The sequence below is a fragment of the Pelophylax lessonae genome (genome assembly GCF_965119305.1).
Source record: "Pelophylax lessonae genome assembly, chromosome: 4".
Classification (NCBI taxonomy): domain Eukaryota; kingdom Metazoa; phylum Chordata; class Amphibia; order Anura; family Ranidae; genus Pelophylax; species Pelophylax lessonae.
In genome coordinates, this window is record NC_138771.1 from 610890740 (window position 1) to 610912692 (window position 21953).

The window sequence follows — 21953 nt, forward strand, 5'->3', positions numbered from 1 at the left end:
ACAGCTACCACCTGAACTTTGGGGGCCCCCCTACCACCAGTTTTTTCCTTTCCCCCTCCTCCCCCCTCCCCCGGGTTCCCAGGACCAGCCCAAACTGAGACCTCTTCTTGCGCTAATTTACCACTCAACCACTGCAACAGCTGGAGGGCCACCAGTTTGAGATCGAGGGCCACCAGTTTGAGACCGAGGGCCACCAGTTTGAGACTTCTGCTCTAGTATCATCAATCTACTACTTCAAGGTTTTTAGCCAGGGTTAGCTAGTGAGGAACCGATTCTAAAAAACCATGCAACTGTGTTGAGTCATACAGTTCTTTCAGTATTGTAATATTTATATTTCTCACAGTGGCTGCAGTCTCCTGTCTCTTGATTCTAATGCTGTGCAACCTCCCTCTGACACTGCATGTGCAAGTGAGGCTGCACTGACCTCAAACCAGGGGAGGACTGGGCCAGGGGGCAGGGGGGCAATTGCCCCCTGGACCACTCTGATGCCCCATGAAAAGGCTGAACTGATTCTGCCACAGACATCCCTAAAGGATTCCTGGTGAAGAGAAGTCCCCGCCACTAACCTATTGAGTGCAGGCTGAAGACAAGGACAGAGCACAGGCCTCCCCCCCCCATCATGGATAGTGTAAACTGTGTCTGAGCAGAGGCTGCCCACTGGAGACTCTTCTCCCCCGGCCAGCCCCGACGAGCTGTCCCAGCTCCCCCTAACTGCCCTCTGCTGGCCAGGTCAGGAACCCGGATTCAACCAGTAAGTAGAGAGTTTCTGGAGATGGGCTTCAGCTTGGAAGGGGGATCAGGAGGACGACGGGAATAGGGAGAGTGAGAGGGGGGGCCGAGTCGCTGCACCATGGGCCTCTGGTTTCTACTTGCCCCCTGGGCCAAAAGTCCCCAGTCTGCCCCTGCCCCAAACAGAGGAGGACATGTCAATAAACACACAGGCTTGACAAATATCAATATCTGCAACATGCCGATTCAAATGCTGAGATTAGATACGCTGTGTTCACTGAGTGACTTTATGTGAAGTTTTTTATGACCTTCAAAACATATGAAGATGGTGGAAGATATTCTAATAAGAGGCAGGAGAACGTAAAAAAGGAGACCCCAAAGGGTAAACAATTGCACAATAAAATAAAACCGGATTTTCTTACTTAATACGGGACCCCATGTTGGTGGTGGAAGATTTCCTGAAGAGTGTGACCTCTGACTCTCAGAGCTGTCTTGCCATGGTCCCCGAGCCTGGTCTTGTCCTTGTGTCCCTGGTAGGCCTCCTGTCTTCTCGTGGACCTCTGTCATTGGAGAGACCCAAGGGTCCTGTCTGACGGTCCAGGTCTGCAGATCAGAGTGGCTGACAAGCAGTGATGGTGAGCTTAGCTAGTAAGGTTTCCTGTGTGGTTTTTCTAGAGGAAGTTGACTTATGAGGCACAACATTAAAATTGTGAATACTTAAAAACAGTACCGACCTACGCAAAATATTGACTGAAAAAATGCATGTTATACCTCATAAAATATATGCTTAAAATGTAAGAGTCTTCCTGCAGTATAATTCTATAGAGTCTACTTATATTATAACAGACAGTACATATTGAATGTGGGACGTAGGACTCCTCCCTTGATTTCTCAATAGGCATCAGCTCAAGATCTTAGCTTTCTTCTTCCTCTGTGAAAAGCTACAAAGACTGATCTTATTCTATCTGTCCTTGATATGTAAGAAAAGGCTATAAAGGCAGAGGCATTGGGCAGCCAAATGTCAGAGTCTCACAAAGTTTCTGACTTGAATATATATGATTACCCTCAGGCATCTATGCTTGCAGTCAGGACCCTAAACATGAATGGTGGTATTGTGTGACTGTTGGGGCTTAGCCCATGGGGATGGGTGAGGGAGGGAAGAACCAACTTAGCTGGGGAAAAAAAGCATTCAACAAAGTTTTCTAAGAGGTCTAATTGCTCCTCCCTCACATTGAATGGTAGGTGGACCATTAGATTGTCTCAACAGATTTGACTGTCCCATCATCTAATGTCCATTAGCACCATTACCAAAAGTTGGGACTCTAACCTTAAGTAGAACTGTGGCCAGGCTATATACATTTAACCACTTTACCACCGGAGGATTTTGCTGTCTTACGTCTGGCCCACTTTTTGCCATTCGGCACTGTGCGACTTTAACTGACAATTGCGCGGTCATGCAATGCTGTACCCAAACGAAATTTTCGTCCTTTTTTTCCCACAAACAGAGCTTTCTTTTGGTGGTATTTGATCACCTGTGCGATTTTTACTTTTTGCGCTATAAACAAAAAAAGAGCGACAATTTTGAAAAAATAATATTTTTCACATTTTTTTATATGAAATTCCCCCCCAAAAAATGTAAAAATCAACATTTTTTTATCATTTTAGGCCAATTTGTTTTCTGCTACATATTTTTGGTAAAAAAAATTGCAATAAGCGTATTTTGATTGGTTTGCGCAAAAGTTATTGCGTTTACTAACTACAGGGAAAGATTTCTGTCATTTTTGGTGTTTTTTTTTTTTTAACTAGTAATGGCGGCGATCTGCGATTTTTTTGGGACTGCGACATTGCGGCGGACAGATCGGACCCTTGACTGACATTTTTGACACTTTTGGGGGGTACCAGTGACATTACTACAGTAATCAGTGCTATAAATATGCACTGTTACTGTAAAAATGACACTGGCAGGGAAGGGGCTAATTTTTATTGGTGATCAAGGGGTTAATGTATGCCTGGTGCTTACTAACGTGTGTGGGGGGAGGGGATTGTGTGACACAGGCACAGATCGCAGGTTCAGCTATGCTGAACCCTGCAATCTGACCCTGCCTGTCACTTAGGAGATCCACCCACTTGTGTTTACACAAGCAGGCGGATCTCCACACTCGATTCCCCGACGATCGGGGGAGTACAGCGGGAGCGAGCCTCCGGCGGCGCGCGCGTGCCGCTGAGAAAGGGGAATGTCTGGCGATATAGGTCTACATCGCAATACGTTATTGAGCCACTTTGCCGCAGTAGAGCTCTAGTGAGCAGCGGCAAAGTGGTTAAATACACTATAATACAAAAAGTATTGGGACACCTGTCTTTATCCGCACATGAACTTTTACTGGCATCCCAGTCTTAGTCTGTAGGATATTGAGTTGGCCCACCCTTTGCAGCTATAACAGTTTCTTCTGGGAAGGCTGTCTACAAGGTTTAGGAGTGTGTCTATGGGAATGTTTAGCCATTCTTCCAGAAGCACATTTGTGAGGTCAGGCACTGATTTGACGAAAGGCCTGGCTATCAGTCTCCACTTTAATTAATCTCAAAGGTGTTCTATCAGGCTGAGGTCAGAATTCTGTGCAGGCCAGTCAAGTTCTACACCCCAAAGTTGCTCATCCATGTCTTTATGGACCTTGCTTTGTGCACTGGTCCAAATCATTTGATGGAGGGGGGGATTATGGTGTGGGGTTGTTTTTCAGGGGTTGGGCTTTACTCCTTAGTACTTAGTTCCTTAAGGGAACTCTTAAGGCATCAGCATACCAAGACATTTTGGAAAATGCCATGGTCCCAACTTTGTGGGAACAGTTTGGGGATGGTCCCTTCCTGTTCAAACATAACTGCGCCCCAGTGCAATAAGCAAAGTCCATAAAGACATGGATGAGTGAGTTTGGAGTGGAGGACCTTGACTGGCCTGCACAGAGTTCTGACCTCAACCCAATAGAACACCTTTGGGATGAATTAGAGGGGAGACTGCAAGCCAGGCCTTCTCGTCCACATCAGTGCCTGACCTCACAAATGTGCTTCTGGAACAATGGTCAAACACTCCCATAGACACACTCCTAAACCTTGTGGACAGCCTTCCCAGAAGAGAAGCTGTTATAGCCGCAAAGGGTCATCCAACTCAATATTGAAGCCTACAGACTGAGACTGGGATACCATTAAAGTTCATGTGTGTGTAAAGGCAGGCGTCCAATACTTTTGCTAATATAGTGTACAATGCATCCGGAAAATATTCACAGAACTTTTTCCACATTTTGTTATGTTACAGCCTTATTCCAAAATGGACTAAATTCATTATTTTCCTCTAAATTTTACAAACAATACCCCATAATGACAACGTGAAAGAAGTTTGTTTGAAATCTTTGCAAATTTTTAAAACATAAAAAACAAAAAAAAAATTACATGTACATAAGTATTCACAGCCTTTACTCAATACTTTGTTGAATCACCTTTGGCACCAATTACAGCCTCACGTCTTCTCCCATTCTTCTTTGCAGGACCTCTCAAGCTCCATCAGGCTGGATGGGGAGCGTCAGTGCACAGCTATTTTCAGATCTCTCCAGAGATGTTCAATGGGTTCAAGTCTGGGCTCTGGCTGGGCAACTCAAGGACATTCACGGAGTTGTCCCGTAGCCACTCTTTTGTTATCTTGGCTGTGTGCTTAGGGTCGCCCCAGTCTGAGGTCCAGAGTGCTCTGGAGCAGATTTTCATCAAGGATGTCTGTACATTGCTGCATTCATCTTTCCCTCAATCCTGACTAGTCTCCCAGTTCCTGTCGCTGAAAAACATCCCCACAACATGATGCTGCCACCACCATGCTTCACTGTAGGGATGGTATTGGCCAGGTGATGAGGGGTGCCTGGTTTCCTCCAGACATGACGCTTGCCATTCAGGTCAAAGAGTTCAATCTTTGTTCCATCATACCAGAGAATTATGTTTCTCATGGTCTGAGAGTCCTTCAAGTGCCTTTTGGCAAACTCCAGGTGGGCTGCCATGTGCCTTTTACTTAGAAGTGACTTCTGTCTGGCCACTCTACCCTACAGGCCTGATTGGTGGAGTGCTGCAGAGATTGTTGTTCTTCTAGAAGGTTGAAAAGGTTTGCTATTCCCTAAGTGGCCATGAAATCAACTGAAAAACAACCTTGTACAGAAAAGAAATAGCCGGAAACACGATTCTACATGCATCCAGCTTCCACCCTACCTCCCTCAAAAAATCTATCCCCTATAGCCAATACCTTTTACTAAAAAGGAACTGTACAAACCCTGAAGACTTTCAAAATGAAGCAGACAAACTAACAAAACGACTGATACAAAGGGGCTATACTAAAACTTCCTTAAGGAAAGCCTTTAACCACTTAAGCCCCAGCCCTATTTCAGACACTTTTTGTTTACAAGTTAAAATGACAGGTATTCTTTATGGAGGGATCGAGGGTCTATTAGACCCTAGACCCCTCCACTGCACTTCCATGTATGCAAAACGCCGAAAACTGCATTCTTGCATACAGCCGTTTTTTAAATTTACCGCCTTTTGCAGCACAGGAACCCGGAAGTGACGTCATGGACGACGCCTCCGAGTTACGTCATCGGAGAACCGATCAAAGCCGTTTCTGGCTTTGATCGGGACTCCATCCAGCCGGCGGACGTACCAGCTGGGTGCTCGGGTCTCCCGGTGGGACGGGTGGCCCGTTAAAAGTCACGGAAGGCGGCGGGAGGGGGGGGGACGTCCCCTCCCGCTCACCCGGGTAACGATTGAGCGGCTCCCGAGCCGCATCGGTCATTACCGACAGAAAGCCGACCGTTGGCACTAAACCACGGTACCAGGATGATGCCTCTAGCTAGAGGCATCATCCCGGTATACTACCGCAAAGTTACCCGACGTACCCCTACGTCACTTTGCGGTAAGTGGTTAACAGGTTAAGAAGGAGAGACAGACAAGAAATCCTCTTCAAAGAAAACAAAAACATAGAACTCTCCAAAGAGAAAGAGAAACAAACAACAAGGATCATAATGAGGTACACGAATGAACACCAAAAAATAAAAAACCTCCTAAACAAACACTGGTCCATACTAAAGGAGGACCCAAGCGCGAAAGACCTTATACCAGACCGTCCATTGGTCACGTATAGGAAAGCCGGCTCAATAAAACAAAACCCGGTTCGTAGTGAATACAAGGAAGGAACAAGGAAAGACCCCTGCAAAGACAAAGGCACTTTCCCTTGCGGAAGTTGTGCCCAATGCAAAGTCATCTGCAAATGTACCACCATAATACTCCAGAATGGAGAACCATTCAAACCCAAACATTTCGTAAATTGTAGAACAAAGGGAATTGTCTACTTGATGCAGTGCGAATGCGGTGCGTTTTATGTAGGCAAAACCCGACAAGAACTGGGAAAAAGGGTGAACAAGCATATCCATAGCATGCAAATTGGTCATTTTTATCTCCAACTCTAGCGCAGCTTATTTATATTTATTACTTGTGTTTGGTGCTGTCTCACCTGATGCTGCAGCTTTTTTAGTTATTCACATTGTTAGCGCGGTTAACCATTTTTACTCATTTTTATCTCCCCCTAGGAAGGCATGTTGCCTATGATCATAATTATAGAATGCCTAGAACCATATTCATGACCCTGGAAAGAATCCACATCCCAGTACGAGGAGGCGACTGGAACAAAACGCTCCTACAGTTGGAAATGCGTTGGATTAGACTTTTGAAAGGAACTTCACCTCCTGGATTAAATGAAGCAGAAAGCTTTCGTCCTTTCCTAGACAGTTTTGACTCAGGGAAAACAGATTAGACTTCAGGAGTAAGGAAAATACACTATAACTATGTCTTGATCCATTCACTGAAACTCTTGAAAAACAGTAATCTCCATGAGAATAGCCCAGCAACTCCACAAGTTCTCGATGCGATTCGGGGACCAGAGGGAAACAGTCTTCTTATATGGAACAGGCAATTGAATGATATGTATATATCTTGACCACTTTGATCCCTTGGGCTGCATACGTCTATTTGAATATATGCTACTGTATTTTCAGATATGGTGATAAACTCCTTGATAAAGGCTCAAAATTGAAATTAAGCAGAAAAGCGTCGGATGCTTTTTGGATGTTTTCTCTGCCCAAATTCCAAGCCTGATTACAAGCATGGAACAACAGAGAAATATGTTCTAAAAAAGTCACCAAACCACCTTATGTCACAAACCTTCGATACTTCGATACTTCTACTACTACCTCCTCACCTTGGGTCTTTAACCCAACACCAAGCAATGTGTAAACCTTTTATCTTTATTTAAATAAATTATTTTTATACTCCTACAATTGCATATATTCAATCCTTACTTGCCCATAAAGTCCCAACTTTCTTTGGTCTGAGGCACCAAAACCCCACAATCATGTTCTTCTAGAAGGTTCTCCTCTCCACAGAAAAAAGGCTGGAGCTCTGTCAGAGTGACCATTGGGTTCTTGGTCACCTCCATGACTAAGGCCCTTCTCCCCCTCGCTCAGTTTGGATGGGTGGCCGGCTCTAGAAAGAGTCCTTGTGGTTCCAAACTTCTTCCATTTACGGATGATGGAGGCCACTGAGCTCATTGGGGCCTTCAGTGCTGCAGAAATGTATCTGTACCCTTCCCCAGATCTGTGCCTCGATACATTCCTGTCTCGGAGGTCTACAGACAATTCCTTGGACTTCATGGCTTGGTTTGTGCTCAGACATGCACTATAGTGACAGGTGTGTGCCTTTCCAAATCATGTCCAATCAACTGAACTTACCACAGGTGGACTCCAATCAAGTTATAGAAACATCTCAAGGATGATCAGTGGAAACAGGATGCACCTGAGCTCCAATTTGAGTGTCATGGCAAAGGCTGTGAATACTTATGTACATGGGATTTTTTTTTTTTTTTAATACATTTGCAAAGATTTCAAACAAACGTCTTTCACATTGTCATTATGGGGTATTTTTTGTAGAATTTTAAGGAAAATAATGAATTTAGTCCATTTTTGAATAAAGCTGTAACCTAAAATGTGGAAAAAGTGAAGTGCTTTGAATACTTTAGTTGTATAAAAAATGCACTTTTGATTTTTCAAAAATTGTTTCCCAGTGCTAAACCTTTTATCCAATTTCTAAATTACTGCATTTGTAAATTTCAAAAGCCAGTCCACTGCCAGAATGCTGGAAAAAAGGACCTTGGCTCTATGTGTGGAAGCAGTGATCTCTTTGAAGAGGACCCGCACATCCCCCTGCTGAGTCTTATATTAGCGCTGAAATCAGCAAAGTGCATGCTTCCTGCCGACTGAAAAGCTCTAGCTACGACTTAGCAGGAGGCATGTTGGACCTCTGCAGAGAGACTACTGCTTCCACGCTGGGAGCAAAGGTTCTTTTCTGCAGCATGCTGGCAGATGACAAGCTTTTTCATGTTTTAAATATAACAAACTGTCAACCTTTTCATTTTTTGCACCACCTGGAACATATTTAGCTGAATTAAAATGAAGATTCAGAAGAATATGTAAATATTTTAATGCCCATAGATTGACCACAGTTCTAATTCAGATTTCAGTGCTGTTTTTAGGTTTTATCTGTCATGTTGGGGTTCCAACTACTATCTGGGACAGCTTTGTTTCTTTGGAAAGACTTGCTGTAGGGGAAGGTAAGTACTAGCCTCTCCATAGGCCATTTATCTCTGTATATGCATATCTCTTTTTGCACTGTAGGTGCGATTTTCTCTTTTCAATTAGTCCTCTCCTCCTTGTCTTCCCTTGTTGGTTCCAACATGAACATTATAATGATATATTTATTTCTAGAGAGTCTATAGGAACAGCGCCATCATTATCATTGGATCAATTGATTTTTTGCTGTTGTTAACTCCCTAGATATTACAATAGGTTATTTCATTTGGCTTTTGTGTTTTTTGTTTTTGCATATTAATATGTGCAGCCAGTGTGGTTTTGGGGTTGTTTCCCTATATATTGGTGATACATATATTTACAGTTGTGTTCAAAATTATTCAACCCCCCCAATGCTGTAAAGGGTTTTAGGGAATTTAGTGTACATTTGTAATTGTATTCAGAATGAAATCCTACAAGGACTTTTTAAAGAACCATATGCAACTAAAATGACATCAATTGGTTTTGTAATACAGTAGTAAATGTTTATTTTGTGAATTCTTCATTGACACAATTATTCAACCCCTTAAAGACTACCACTCTGAAGAACAGAGGTTCATTAAAGTGTTTTCAATCAGGTATTGAAAACACCTGTGGATGTCAGGGAGCAGCAATAAAGCCTAATAAGCACCAATTAGGCAGCTTTAAAATGACTGTGATACTCCGCTCCTTCTAGACATTTACTGGGGTGGTTACAAACATGGTGAAGTCAAGAGAATGGTCCAGGAAGACAAAAGAAGAGGTGATTACTCTTCACAGGAAGGGCAATGGCTATAAGAAGATTACAAAGATGTTAAACATACCAAGAGACACCATAGGAAGCATCATTCGCAAATTCAAGGCAAAGGGCACTGTTGAAACGCTGGTCGTGGCAGAAAGAAGATGCTGACTTCGACTGTTGTGCGCTACCTGAAGCGTAGAGTGGAGAAAAGTCCCCGTGTGACTGCTGAGGAACTGAGAAAAGATTTGTCAGATGTGGGTACTGAAGTTTCTGCTCAGACAATACGGCGCACACTGCGTAATGAAGGCCTCCATTCCAGAACTCCCAGGCGCACCCCCTTGCTGTCTCCAAAGAATAAGAAGAGTTGACTGCAGTATGCCAAAAGTCATGTGGACAAACCACAGAAGTGTTGGGATAGTGTTCTGTGGACTGATGAAACAAAATTAGAACTGTTTGGGCCCATGGATCAACGCTATGCTTGGAGGAGGAAGAACAAGGCCTATGAAGAAAAGAACACCTTGCCTACTGTGAAGCATGGCGGGGGGTCAATCATGCTTTGGGGCTGTTTTGCTTCTGCAGGTACAGGGAAGCTTCAGCGTGTGCAAGGTGCCATGAATTCTCTTCAGTACCAGGAGATATTGGATGACAATGTGATGCAGTTTGTCACAAACCTGAGGCTTGGGAGACGTTGGACCTTTCAACAGGACAATGATCCCAAGCATACCTCCAAGTCCACTAGAGCATGGTTGCAGATTAAAGGCTGGAATATTTTGGAGTGGCCATCACAGTCACCAGACTTAAATCCGATTGAGAACCTCTGGTGGGACTTAAAGAAAGCAGTTGCAGTGCACAAGCCTAAGAATGTGACTGAACTGGAGGCTTTTGCCCATGACGAATACACGTAGATCGCTGCAAGACACTTGTGTCAAGCGATGCTTCACGTTTAAAAGCTGTTATATCTGTAAAAGGATGTTGTACTAAGTACTAAGATTGAATGTCACTTGGGGGTTGAATAAAACTGATAATGATGTGAGCACAGAAAAGACATTTGTGGTTATTTCATTATAAATGTTATGTTATATTTGTCTGACCTACACGTGCCTCTGTGATTTAATTGTAAGCAGGATGACTGAATGATCAAAATCAATGTCAAACTGGCCAAAACAATCAATTTCAGTGGGGGTTGAATAATTTTGAACACAACTGTACTTATATGTTTCATTTATTATTATATTTTTTAATAGTGGTTACCGTGCCCCTCTCTCTCTTTGGGACTCGTACGTACATCCCACGGTCCTACGGGAGGTCTTTGGAGAAATCCGGCCAGGGATGGCCTCACCCCCTCTTGGGGAAACAATGGCTCGTCCGAATATTATGTATATGGCTTGTTTGGAGGAAGGATTTTCTTTTGGGTCTTCTCTCCCCCTGTGGTCAGTGATGGCACAGCATTTCCACATGTATATAGTGTAACTTTGATCCCATGCAGAAATGTGAATTATGTAACTATTGTCGTTTTCTCCATTGTAGAGTGGGAAAACAATCCCTGAGGAAGAATAGAACTAAAAGTTCAAGATATATTTTGAAACGCGTTGGATTTTCCCTCTACTTAGGGGTATCAGCCATGACATGTGTTGCTATTATTACCATTGCCAGGAGCTCCTTTGCTCTGCTTTGTATATATATTTTTATTGTGTACATTTGTATAACTGTTTAATAAAATTTATGAATTTTTAACCCCTTTTCTCATTCATTGCCTACAAAATCCCACCTAGAGGAGAAATCTTTTTATTACTGCTGGAACCGGAGTCTCACAGAAACATATTCATTCGGAAGTGACGATGACTACATTTAGGCCGCAGGCAGAAACATGGTCAGCAAACTGGCAAAGGATTGGTCCAGGCAAAAGGCAGAAATGTGGTTAATAAATAGGCCAGGGTTAGTACAGGCAGCGAGTAGAGGCAACACTGTACTGGTGTAGTGGTGATCAGGAATACTGTGTTGATGGCTTACACCGGTCTGGTGACAGTGGGACTTGTGTAGCAATGACCAGGAACACTGCTGCTGGCTTACACTGGTCTGGTGACACAGGGGACTTGTGTGGAGACAATCAGGGACACTGTTGTTGACTTACATTGGTTTGGTGACACTGCAACTGGTGTGGAGGTGATAAGGAACACTGTTGTTGGCATACACTAATCTGGTGACACTGGGACTGGTGTGGAGGTGATAAGGAAGACTGTTGTTGGCATACACTAATCTGGTGACACTGGGACTGGTGTGGAGGTGATAAGGAAGACTGTTGTTGGCATACACTAATCTGGTGACACTGGGACTGGTGTGGAGGTGATAAGGAAGACTGTTGTTGGCATACACTAATATGGTGACACTGGGACTGGTGTGGAGGTGATAAGGAACACTGTTGTTGGCATACACTAATCTGGTGACACTGGGACTGGTGTGGAGGTGATAAGGAAGACTGTTGTTGGCATACACTAATCTGGTGACACTGGGACTGGTGTGGAGGTGATAAGGAAGACTGTTGTTGGCATACACTAATCTGGTGACACTGGGACTGGTGTGGAGGTGATAAGGAAGACTGTTGTTGGCATACACTAATATGGTGACACTGGGACTGGTGTGGAGGTGATAAGGAACACTGTTGTTGGCATACACTAATCTGGTGACACTGGGACTGGTGTGGCAGTGATAAGGAACACTGTTGTTGGCATACACTAATCTGGTGACACTGGGACTGGTGTGGCAGTGATCAGGAAAACTGTGGCTTGCTGCACTGGTCTGGTGTGGTGGAAATCAGAAACATTGATTCCACCTACAATGGTCTGGCAATGCTGTGGTTGGTGTTGTGATGATCAGAGAACAGTGACTGGTAATAAATAGGGGATGGGGGAGAATGACAATAAGAAGGGACACACTTGCCGCTTACCATGGGATAGAACAGCTGAGAATGGGATAGGTATTCTACCCAAAAGATATTCCACCTGACATAAGCTAGGTCAGCACGCCACCATGAGATCCCATTTCTGCATCAGGCCATGGTCACCTTCTTAGGGATGAATTGGAGTTTTAGCACTGCAATTGTTTCAAAGTAAATGTAGTGGGATTGATTCTTGCACAAAAATTTCCCAGGGAATATTTTTAAATGGACTGCATGGCCTTTGGGTATGGCAATTTTTCCATAGTTAGTAGGGGCATGGTGGGTTTTAACATTCATTTGCTGATCCCCCCTCCAGTGCATAAATGTGGAAGCGACGAGGATTACGTCACTTCTCAGTTCAGAGCGATCATTCCCCCGGCTGCTGTGGCTGGGGAAGGAGCTCATCAAGCAAGATCTGTGCTTGATCAGATTCTTTGTAGTCTAGGGGGGTCTTATGTTATAAGGTCCCTGATGCCTCTTTGAAGAGGACTTGTTATGCACAGCATGCTATCACATAGGAGGCTATTAGTGAAATAAAAGTTTAAAAATTAAAGTAACACACTGTGAATAAATTAAAAAAAAAAAAAAAACACAACAAGCTTTTTAAAGCCTTGTTCCCCCCACATACACACACAAACATACATAAATGTGGGGGTGCGACTAGGTATGAAAACAACTGCGACACGCATATTGCATTTGCACACTGGAGTGAGAGCAAGAATTCTAGTGGCAGCATTCATTATTTGCTTAAAATATTTGTTAGATAAACAGGTGTGCTAATTATTATGTGACATGAAAATTTGCTATTACCATCATTTTATTCTCCAGGGCCTCTGCTTTCAGAAAATACAGTGTATGCTGTTAGGAGGGGGGGCGTCAGGCAGACCACACCATACCCCCCCCCACCCCGGACCACACCAGCTCGCCCACCCAGCCCCCCCCCTATCGCCGGCTCACTTACATTAAAGCGCTAAAGATGCCCTGGAACACTCCTTCCTGGCCCATTAGAAGCCTCCCTTCAGCTTCATCTCTGGCGGCGGCTTCCCCTGGCAACGATGGCGGCGGCTTCCCTGGCATCTCCTCCCTCCTCCTCATTGGCCAATAGCATGGCCTCTCCTTTTGGGCAATTGGGAAACGGGTCTCATGACCCGCTTCCTGATTGGCCAGGAGGAGGATCCCTGTGACAATAGTGAATTTTCATTCGCTATTGTCACACAACTTGGTGGGCTCACTGCGCCCCGAGCCCGCCCTTTTTTAGCCTGTGAGAGCCTCTGGCTCTAATCACATGGTTAAAAAAAAAAAACCCTATTGAACTCCATGTGTCCGGCGCCCCGCATGTAGATTAGGGGGCAGGACGCATGGATGAGGGGGGCGGCTCCCCTGCGCCCCATATACACTAGCCGCCACTGGCCATTTTACCTAATCTTTAGGACCAAAATGTGCATTTAAACAAGTGTGCAAAAAAGGCTGACAACAAAAGGTTTAAAGTGTATACGACTCAAAGGATATCTCAGTTTGCTTAGTGGAACCAATCCAATGTCAAGGCATCAATGAGTTAAAACACAATGCTTGGAAATCCTTGAGTCTGCACTGCAAGAGTTGACTGCACGTTTATTAAAGGGGAGAATAAAAGCGATTATACTTACCTGATCCTTCTGCTCCTCCAATTGACAGCTCTCCCCTCTGCATTGGCAGTGGACTGTCCCTCACTGCCCAGTGCAGGCATTGGTCTTGATGATCAGGGCTGGGACAAGGGATGGGCAGGAGGGACGGCTGCTCTGGTCGCAATGGTTTATAGCAGGGATGTGGCGCTCGGACCCAAACCCTAAGGGAAGGAGGGGGGCGCAGTTTGGCCTGGGCGCTGGATGACCTTGTCGGGACCTTAGACTACTGGAACAAGAGGGAAAATACACTGTGAGGACCGGTCTAGCAGCATGGAGGATTGGGTAAGTAAATCTACTTTTCCATTCCACTTAGTCCTAAAGTAGCAGTTTAACCTTGCAGTGTGGACATAGCGCCACTAAAAGAAAAATGTTCAAGTTTGCCGGAGTAGGGCTTCAAGAATACATGTGGTAATTATAGAGGAGAGTAATAAAAATCTCTTCTGACAGGTTCACAACCAATGTTAGCTTTGTGTTTCACCATTAGGAGGTTTTCCGAGGACAGCGGCATCCTGTAATTCCAAGTTGCGTCTGCTGAGTTGTGCTGTGATCAGTCATGGTCCTTCACTTGGGTTCCAGGCTTGCAGCTGTCTCTTGCTAGGAATTTTCACAGCCTGTCTGGGTGACTCAGGCCCTTCAGGAATGTCCTGTCACAGCAGCCCAGGAAAGGGCAAATGTGTTAGCAGCATGGGCAGCAGTCATAAATACACACTATCGATATAATAGAATGAATAGTAAGTATTGTGAGCCATGGGAGTATTAACTCTGTTAAGCACTATTCTAGGATAGCTCCCAACTGTCCCCTTTTGTCTGTAATTTTCACTTTTTATTTTAGGATTCACATATATTGATCTATATTAGAAAACATACTATTTAAAGAGAACCTGTGGCAGCATGAGACAAGTGCCTGCCCAGTGGCTTTAAAACCTTGGGAACCCCCAGAACAGCCTAATAAACTTTTTTTCACCTTTGCCTAGTGTAACGGATCAGGGCACCCCTGACCGGGTACCTCCGTTGACAGATGCTCCTAGTGCTTCCCGAGGGGGTCCAAGCACTCCACCAGACACCATAACCACTTCAGACCCCACGAACCGCCGCAGCTTGGTTAGGGTCTCACCGTTTCCTATCCACCCTGGACCTCCGACAAGGCTCCAGGTTTCCGGGGGTGAACCTCTCTTTCCCAAGAGAGTGCAGTAGAACGAGCTCTTACACAAGCTCTTACAAGAGCTTAGTGATTCTCTAGGAGTATGGAAGACATAGCAATACCTTGTAGCATATCCCCCCAATAAGAGACAGGACTCTAGATTGAGGGTGAAGTAACTCTAGAACTCCTTTATTGAACAGACTTATATACAGTTTTCACCCACAAGGTTACCGCCTAGGTGGACCTTGTTGAAGACTGGACGTGATATTCACAAACCAATAGGAACAGAGTTTTACACTCTCATACAGTGTACACAAAAATATACAATGTGGGACAACCCCCCCCCCCCCCCCCTTAGCATCCAATCCACATACCTATATACATCCCATAATAAGTTTCTCTTAAGGCAGACAGACAGAACAATGAGAGGTCATTAACACTTAACAATACGAAAGGACAATCCACATTCCCTCCCAATACACAACAAAAGGAATATCTGTCTGACATTGAAAGATATGTAATATACACAGCATTTAGGAAGAACAGATTTCATGGCAAATGGGAATAAATCTTTATATTCCTATATGGAGATATGGCTGGCAAATATGACCGTCCCATCTGAAGTAATTCAAACCATTAATCATCTGTCTTTAACTTCCAGTGACGGTGAATACTGTCACACGAGAAAGTCTGCAGCTTCCTATTAGACAATAAGGTCGTCCATTACTTGTACAGCCTATAGGGTGTTGTGGAATGGGGTGGGACAATGCTAGACTTGCTCCACAAAAGTTAATATTGACATGTCCCAGCATCTCGCAGTTAGGAACTAATGAGGCACTGAAGACTGGAGAAAGGTATATCGAGCCACCTGAAGGTCAGGTCGTTACATTGCACTGCTTCAAGAAAGGGAAAGATCACTCTCTCTCAGGTCTTGCCGCCACCACAAGAGATTAGAGCTCATTCAACATGGGGAGTAACAACATCCTGAGCATCGCACTCTAGGGTGTTGACAGAAGTTATATGCAAGGCAGTCAGCTGGAGCTCACCAAATACAGTGCATCTGGAAAGTATTTACAGCGGTTCACGTTTTCCACATTTTTTTATGTTACAGCCTTATTGCAAAATGGATTCAATTCATTGTTTTCCTCAAAATTCTACAATCAATACCCCATAATTACATTGTGAAAGAAGTTTGTGTGAAATCTTTGCAAATGTATTAAAATAAAAAAGGAAAAAATCCCATGTACATGAGTATTCACAGCCTTTGCCATGACACTCAAAAGTGAGCTCAGGTGCATCCTGTTTCCACTGATCATCCTTGAGATGTTTCTACAACTTGATTGGAGTCCACCTGTGGTAAAGTCAGTTGATTTTATATGATTTGGAAAGACACTCACCTGTCTATATAAGGTCCCGGAGTTAACGGTGCATGTCAGAGCACAAACCAAGCCATGAAGTCCAAGGAATTGTCTGTAGACCTCTGAGACAGGAATGTATCGAGGCACAGATCTGGGTAAGGGTACAGAAACATTTCTGCAGCATTGAAGGTCCCAATGAGCACAGTGGCCTCCATCATCAGAAAATATAAGAAGTTTGGAACCCCCAGAACTATTTCTAGAGTGGGCTGCCTAGCCCAGGGGAGAAGGGAGGTGACCAAGAACCCGATGGTCACTCTGACAGAGATCCAGTGTTTTTCTGTGGAGAGAGGAGAACCTTCCAGAAGTACAAACCATCTCTGCAGCACTCCACCAATGAGGTCTGTATGGTAGAGTGGCCAGACGGAAGCCACTCCTCAGTAAAAGGCACATGACAGCCCACCTGGAGTTTGCCAGAAGGCACCTGAAGGACTCTCAGACCATGAGAAACAAAATGTTTTGGTCTGATGAAACAAAGATTGAACTCTTTGGTCTGAATGGCAAGCATCATGTCTGGAGGAATCTATGCAACGCTCATCACCTGAGCAATACCATCCCTACAGTGAAGCATGGTGGTGGCAGCATCATGCTGTGGGGATGTTTTTCAGTGGCATGAACTGGGAGACTAATCAGGGTCGTGGAAAAGATGAATGCAGCAATGTACAGAGACATCCTTGATGAAAACCTGCTCCAGAGCACTCTGGACCTCAGACTGAAGCGAAGGTTCACCTTCTAACAGGACATTGACCCTAAGTATACAGCCAAGATAACAAAGGAGTGGCTACGGGACAACTCTGTGAATGTCCTTGAGTGGCCCAGCCAGAGCCCAGACTTGAATCTGATTCATCATCTCTGGAGAGATCTGAAAATGGCTGTGCACTGATGCTCCCTATCTAACCTGATGAAGTTTGAGAGGTCCTGCAAAGAAGAATAGGAGAAATTGTCCAAAAATAGGTGTGCCAAGCTTGTAGCATCATACTCAAAAAGACTTGAGGCTGTAATTGGTACCAAAGGTGCTTCAACAAAGTATTGCGCGAAGGCTGTGAATACTTATGTACATGGGATTTTTTTCATTTTATATTTTTAATAAATTTGCAAAGATTTTAAACAAACTTCTTTCACATTATCATTATGGGGTATTGTTTGTAGAATTTAGAGGAGAATAATGAATTTAATCCATTTTGGAATAAGACAGTAAAATCACAAAATGTGGAAAAAGTGAAGTGCTGTTAATACCTTATATTTACTTACATTAAAAGCGTGATGTGTCTTCAGCCTCTCCTCTGCTTGTTCCCAAAGTAAACTATTATTAGGCAGCATTTTGGTTTAGGTTTTATTCTTTTTCCCTTGTTTAGTGTAATTGTGCATTTCTACTTACTTCCCAAGGTATGCTGTCATGAGCAGACCCAGGCAGAGGGCCGTCAACAAGTACCTGTGTGAGTATGGCACAATTACAGGCTCAGGGTGGCTCGGCTTTTTTTCACTACGCCAATGGCTGCTGATAAAGGATGCATGCACTGTACTGTCATCATTTGAGGAGGCAACAAGAATGGTGAGCCGTGACAATGCATGCATCAGTGGCACAATCTCTCTTGTGTTCCTGCTGGCGCAGACTCTGTGTGGCATTATGGACAGGGCAGTTGAGGCAGAGCAGCATGAGAAAGAGGAAGACTTTCTTTTCTCTCAAAGCCCGGTTAATGCAGACACCAGTCTTCCAACGCCACAGAACACACAGGAGGTGAGGAAAGAGGAGGAGAAGAAATAGAAGGAGGAGGAAAATAAGGAGTAGGAGGAGGAGGATTCTGGCAGTTTTGGAGGCATTGAAGTAGAGGAAGACATACGTCAAGCCTTAAGAGATGGTTTTCCATAACCAGAGCCCTTGGGGGTAGTACATGGCTGGGAGGAGGCAATTCCAGATACTGTAATCCTCAGTAACCCCGAGGACTCTACTTCTCATGCCTCCGTAAACTTGCGGTTCATGGGCTCCCTTCTTCTAAGCGTGCGAAAGGACCCGAGAATTTGTGGCATGAAGGAGCAGGATCATTATTGGTTGGCAACCCTCCTTGACCACCATTACAAGGGGAACATCTCGGAACTTATCCCATCCCCACAGAGGCTCCCTCTGTGGATGAAGTAGAGCATGCGTGTCCAACCTTTTGGCTTCTCTGGGCCACATTGAGTGTAGAGAAATTTTTCGGGCTGCATACAGAGGTTTACTTCTTCTGAGAAATTTTAAAGGAACACTCTAACCACTTCAGTGATTTGAAGTGATCATAGTGGTAGGAGTCAACACTGCACATTAGGGATAGGCCGTTTATCGGCAAGGCCGAAATATCGGGGGCCGATATGCACTTTCTCCGATATATCGGTATCGACCCTGGAACTGGCCGATATTGCCAATATTTTTGTGACGGCATTCTGCCTTCTTAGTGCTGGCGGGCACTGCTGGTGGTTGCTCCTAGTGGGTAATGCTGGCGGTTACTGCTGCGATTACTGCTGGCGGGTAATGCTGGTGGGTAGTGTTGGTGGGGAATGCGGCAGTTACTGCTGGTGGGTAATGCTGGTGGGTAATGCTGGCGGGTAATGCTGGTGGGTAATGCAATGGAATCAGTATACAGAGGTTTACTTCTTTTGAGAAATATTAAAGGAACACTCTAACCACTTCAGTGATTTGAAGTGATCATAGTGGTAGGAGTCAAAACTGCACATTAGGTATAGGCCGATTATCGGCAAGGCCGAAATATCGGGGGACAATATGCACTTTCCCCGATATATCGGTATCGACCCTGGAACTGGCCGATATTGACAATATTTTTGTGACGGCATTCTGCCTTCTTAGACTGCCTCCCTCACCTTGGACAGCCTCATCTGGAGTTGGGACTAGTCTCGCGGGAGTGTATCACAGCCATACACCCACCCACAGCAGCCCGGTGCCAGCCAGCAACCCACATCCACAGGCCCTGTACCAGCCAGCCACAGGCACTGTACCAGCGAGCCAGCCAGCCACCCATAGGCCCTGTACCAGTCAGCCAGCCACCCACCCACAGGCCCTGTACCAGCCAGCCACCCACAGCCCCTGTTTCAGCCACCCACCCACCACAGGGTGCCAAACAGCCAGCCACCCATCACAGGGTGCCAGACAGCCAGCCACCCACCACAGGGTACCAGACAGCCAGCCACCCACCAGCCCTGTACCAGCCAGCCACAGGCACTGTACCAGCCAGCCGCCCACAGGCCCTGTACCAGCCAAACACCCACCGCCCCTGTGCCAGCCACCCACCTACCACAGGGTGCCAGCCAGCCAGCCACCACAGGGTGCCAGCCAGCCAGCCACTCACCACAGGGTGCTAGCCAGCCAGCCACCCACTACAGGGTGCCAGGCAGCCAGCCACCCACCACAGGGTGCCAGCAAGCCAGCCACCCACCACTGGGTGCCAGCCAGCCAGCCATTAAGCATTAAACATAAATTAACATGTTCAGTACCAGATTTGTGTCAAAAATTGGCATTTTTCAGTTGTCCCTAGCAAATTGTGCATATTTGAGCCAAAGGAGTTTCCCACTCATTCCCTTCTCCCATCCAAGTTCTCAATAAATACAGAAAAACCCAAAGATACTGGACTGGTCATTGTCTCAGTGCTCACACTTGGAGGAACATGCACAAAGGTACTTTTGTTATACCCGTTGACCCAGGGGGGACCCATATCCAGCAAAACGGCTGGGAATCCTGCTACACTTAGGCAGCCAGAAAATGTAATGTCCTTACTCATACATGTATTATATTACATATTATATTATGTACATATTATGGCAAAACACAACTAGTCATTAAAAAACATATTGCAACAATTTACACACGCTAATGCACATACCACATACCTTTTCTACTTATTTTGCAGACTGCAAGCGGTTATTGCTGGTGGGTAATGCTGGCGGTTACTGCTGGGGGGGGGGGTAATGCTGGCGGGTAATGCTGGTGGGCAGTGCTGGCGGGTACTGCTGGTGGTTGCTCCTAGTGGATAATGCTGGCGGTTACTGCTGCGATTACTGCTGGTGGGTAGTGTTGGTGGGAAATGCGGCGGTTACTGATGGTGGGTAATACTGGTGGGTAATGCTGATGGGTATTTCTGGCACTGCTGGTGGGTAATGCTGGTCATGCGGGTACTGCTGGTCATGACGTCGGGTACTGCTGGAGGAAGCAGCGGCTCTGTATGGCTCCCATCACAGGCGGAGTGCATTTCATATCACTACACCTGTGACAGAGCAGGAACTATACAGGAAGCAGCGGCTCTGTCACTGACTGCAAACATCCTAAGTCTCCAGCGGCAGATAGGAGATTGCACGGCACTTGCGGGTTTCTGTGAGCCTCCGCCAAAGGCAGGAGACTGTCTGGAGTTCCACGGCCGTCGGGCCACATTGCCTGTGGTTCCGGGCCGCATGCAGCCCGCGAGCTGGATATGCCTGAAGAAGAGGATAAAATATCTTGTGGCACCTTAAAGATGAGTTTGTGTAACGCCTTTCCAGACTCTGTGGGTAGGTTACAGTCTCATGGAAAAGCTAGTTTTGAGGCTTCTGTTAGTCAAAGGAGGAGCGGCAGAAAAGGGGGCGGCCTTAGATATGCATTTCCAAATTTTTAGTAGTCCTCGGCACCCAGGTCTGTCAGCTTCCACATCCCATCGGCAGCGTCTGGATCATATGGTGGAAGATTATCTAGGGGCGAAAACAGACATGGAAAGCTTTCCAGTCGACGATCCACTGGGTCATGAGAATAGACCATTGGCCAGAACTTGCACAGTATGCAATAGAGATGCTTGGCTGCCCTGCATCCAGCATGCTTTCCAAAGGGGCATTCAGTGCTGCTGGAGGTTTTGTGACAGATAAAAGAACATTTCTGTCCACAGACTCTGTTGACTGGCTGACATTTATCAAAATTAATCATTCCTGGATTACCAGCAGGTATGAAGCCCCTGATGCCGTTGTCACCGATTAACCACTTAAGCCCCGGAAGATTTTACCCCCTTCCTGACCAGGGGGTTTTTTGCGATTTTTTGCGATTTTTTACTGCGTGACTTTAACGGACAATTGCGCGGTCGTGCAACGCTGTACCTAAACTAATTTCACGTCGTTTTTTCCCCACAAACAGAGCTTTCTTTTGGTGGTATTTGATCACCTGTGCGATTTTTTGATCATGCGCTATAAACAAAAACAGAGCGTAAATTTTGCAAAAATAACAATATTTTTGACATTTTTTTATATGAAATTCCCCCCAAAAAATGTAAAAATCAAAATTTTTTAACATTTTCCGCCAATTTGTTGTAGGCTACATATGTTTGGTAAAACAAATCGCAAAAAAAACGTATTTTGATTGGTTTGCGCAAAAGTTATCGCGTTTGCTAACAAAGGGAAAGATTTTTGTCATTTTTGGTGTTTTTTTTTTTAAACTAGTAATGGCGGCGATCTGCGATTTTATTTGCGGTACTGCGACATTGCGGCGGACAGATCGGACCCTTGACTGACATTTTTGACACTTTTGGGGTTACCAGTGACATTACTGCAGTAATCAGTGCTATACATATGCACTGTTACTGCAAAAATGACACTGGCAGGGAAGGGGTTAACTGTATTGGAGAGGGAGGGGTTAAGTGTGTCCTAGG

The 21953-nt window shown here is 45.2% G+C and overlaps 2 protein-coding genes across 2 annotated transcripts in view; one reads left to right on the forward strand and one right to left on the reverse strand.

Annotated features, from left to right (window-relative positions):
- LOC309553575 (DENN domain-containing protein 1B-like) overlaps nucleotides 1-1496 on the reverse strand; it is a 156409-nt gene extending 154913 nt beyond the window's left edge. Inside the window, exon 1 of the mRNA XM_082254847.1 lies at nucleotides 1152-1496. Within this exon, the coding sequence (XP_082110973.1) occupies nucleotides 1152-1168 (17 nt within the window). The 5' untranslated portion in view covers nucleotides 1169-1496. The remainder of the gene's footprint in view (nucleotides 1-1151) is intronic.
- The window catches only part of LOC309553574 (A.superbus venom factor 1-like), a 1719715-nt gene that overhangs the window by 84415 nt on the left and 1613347 nt on the right, over nucleotides 1-21953 (forward strand). The window lies entirely within an intron of this gene.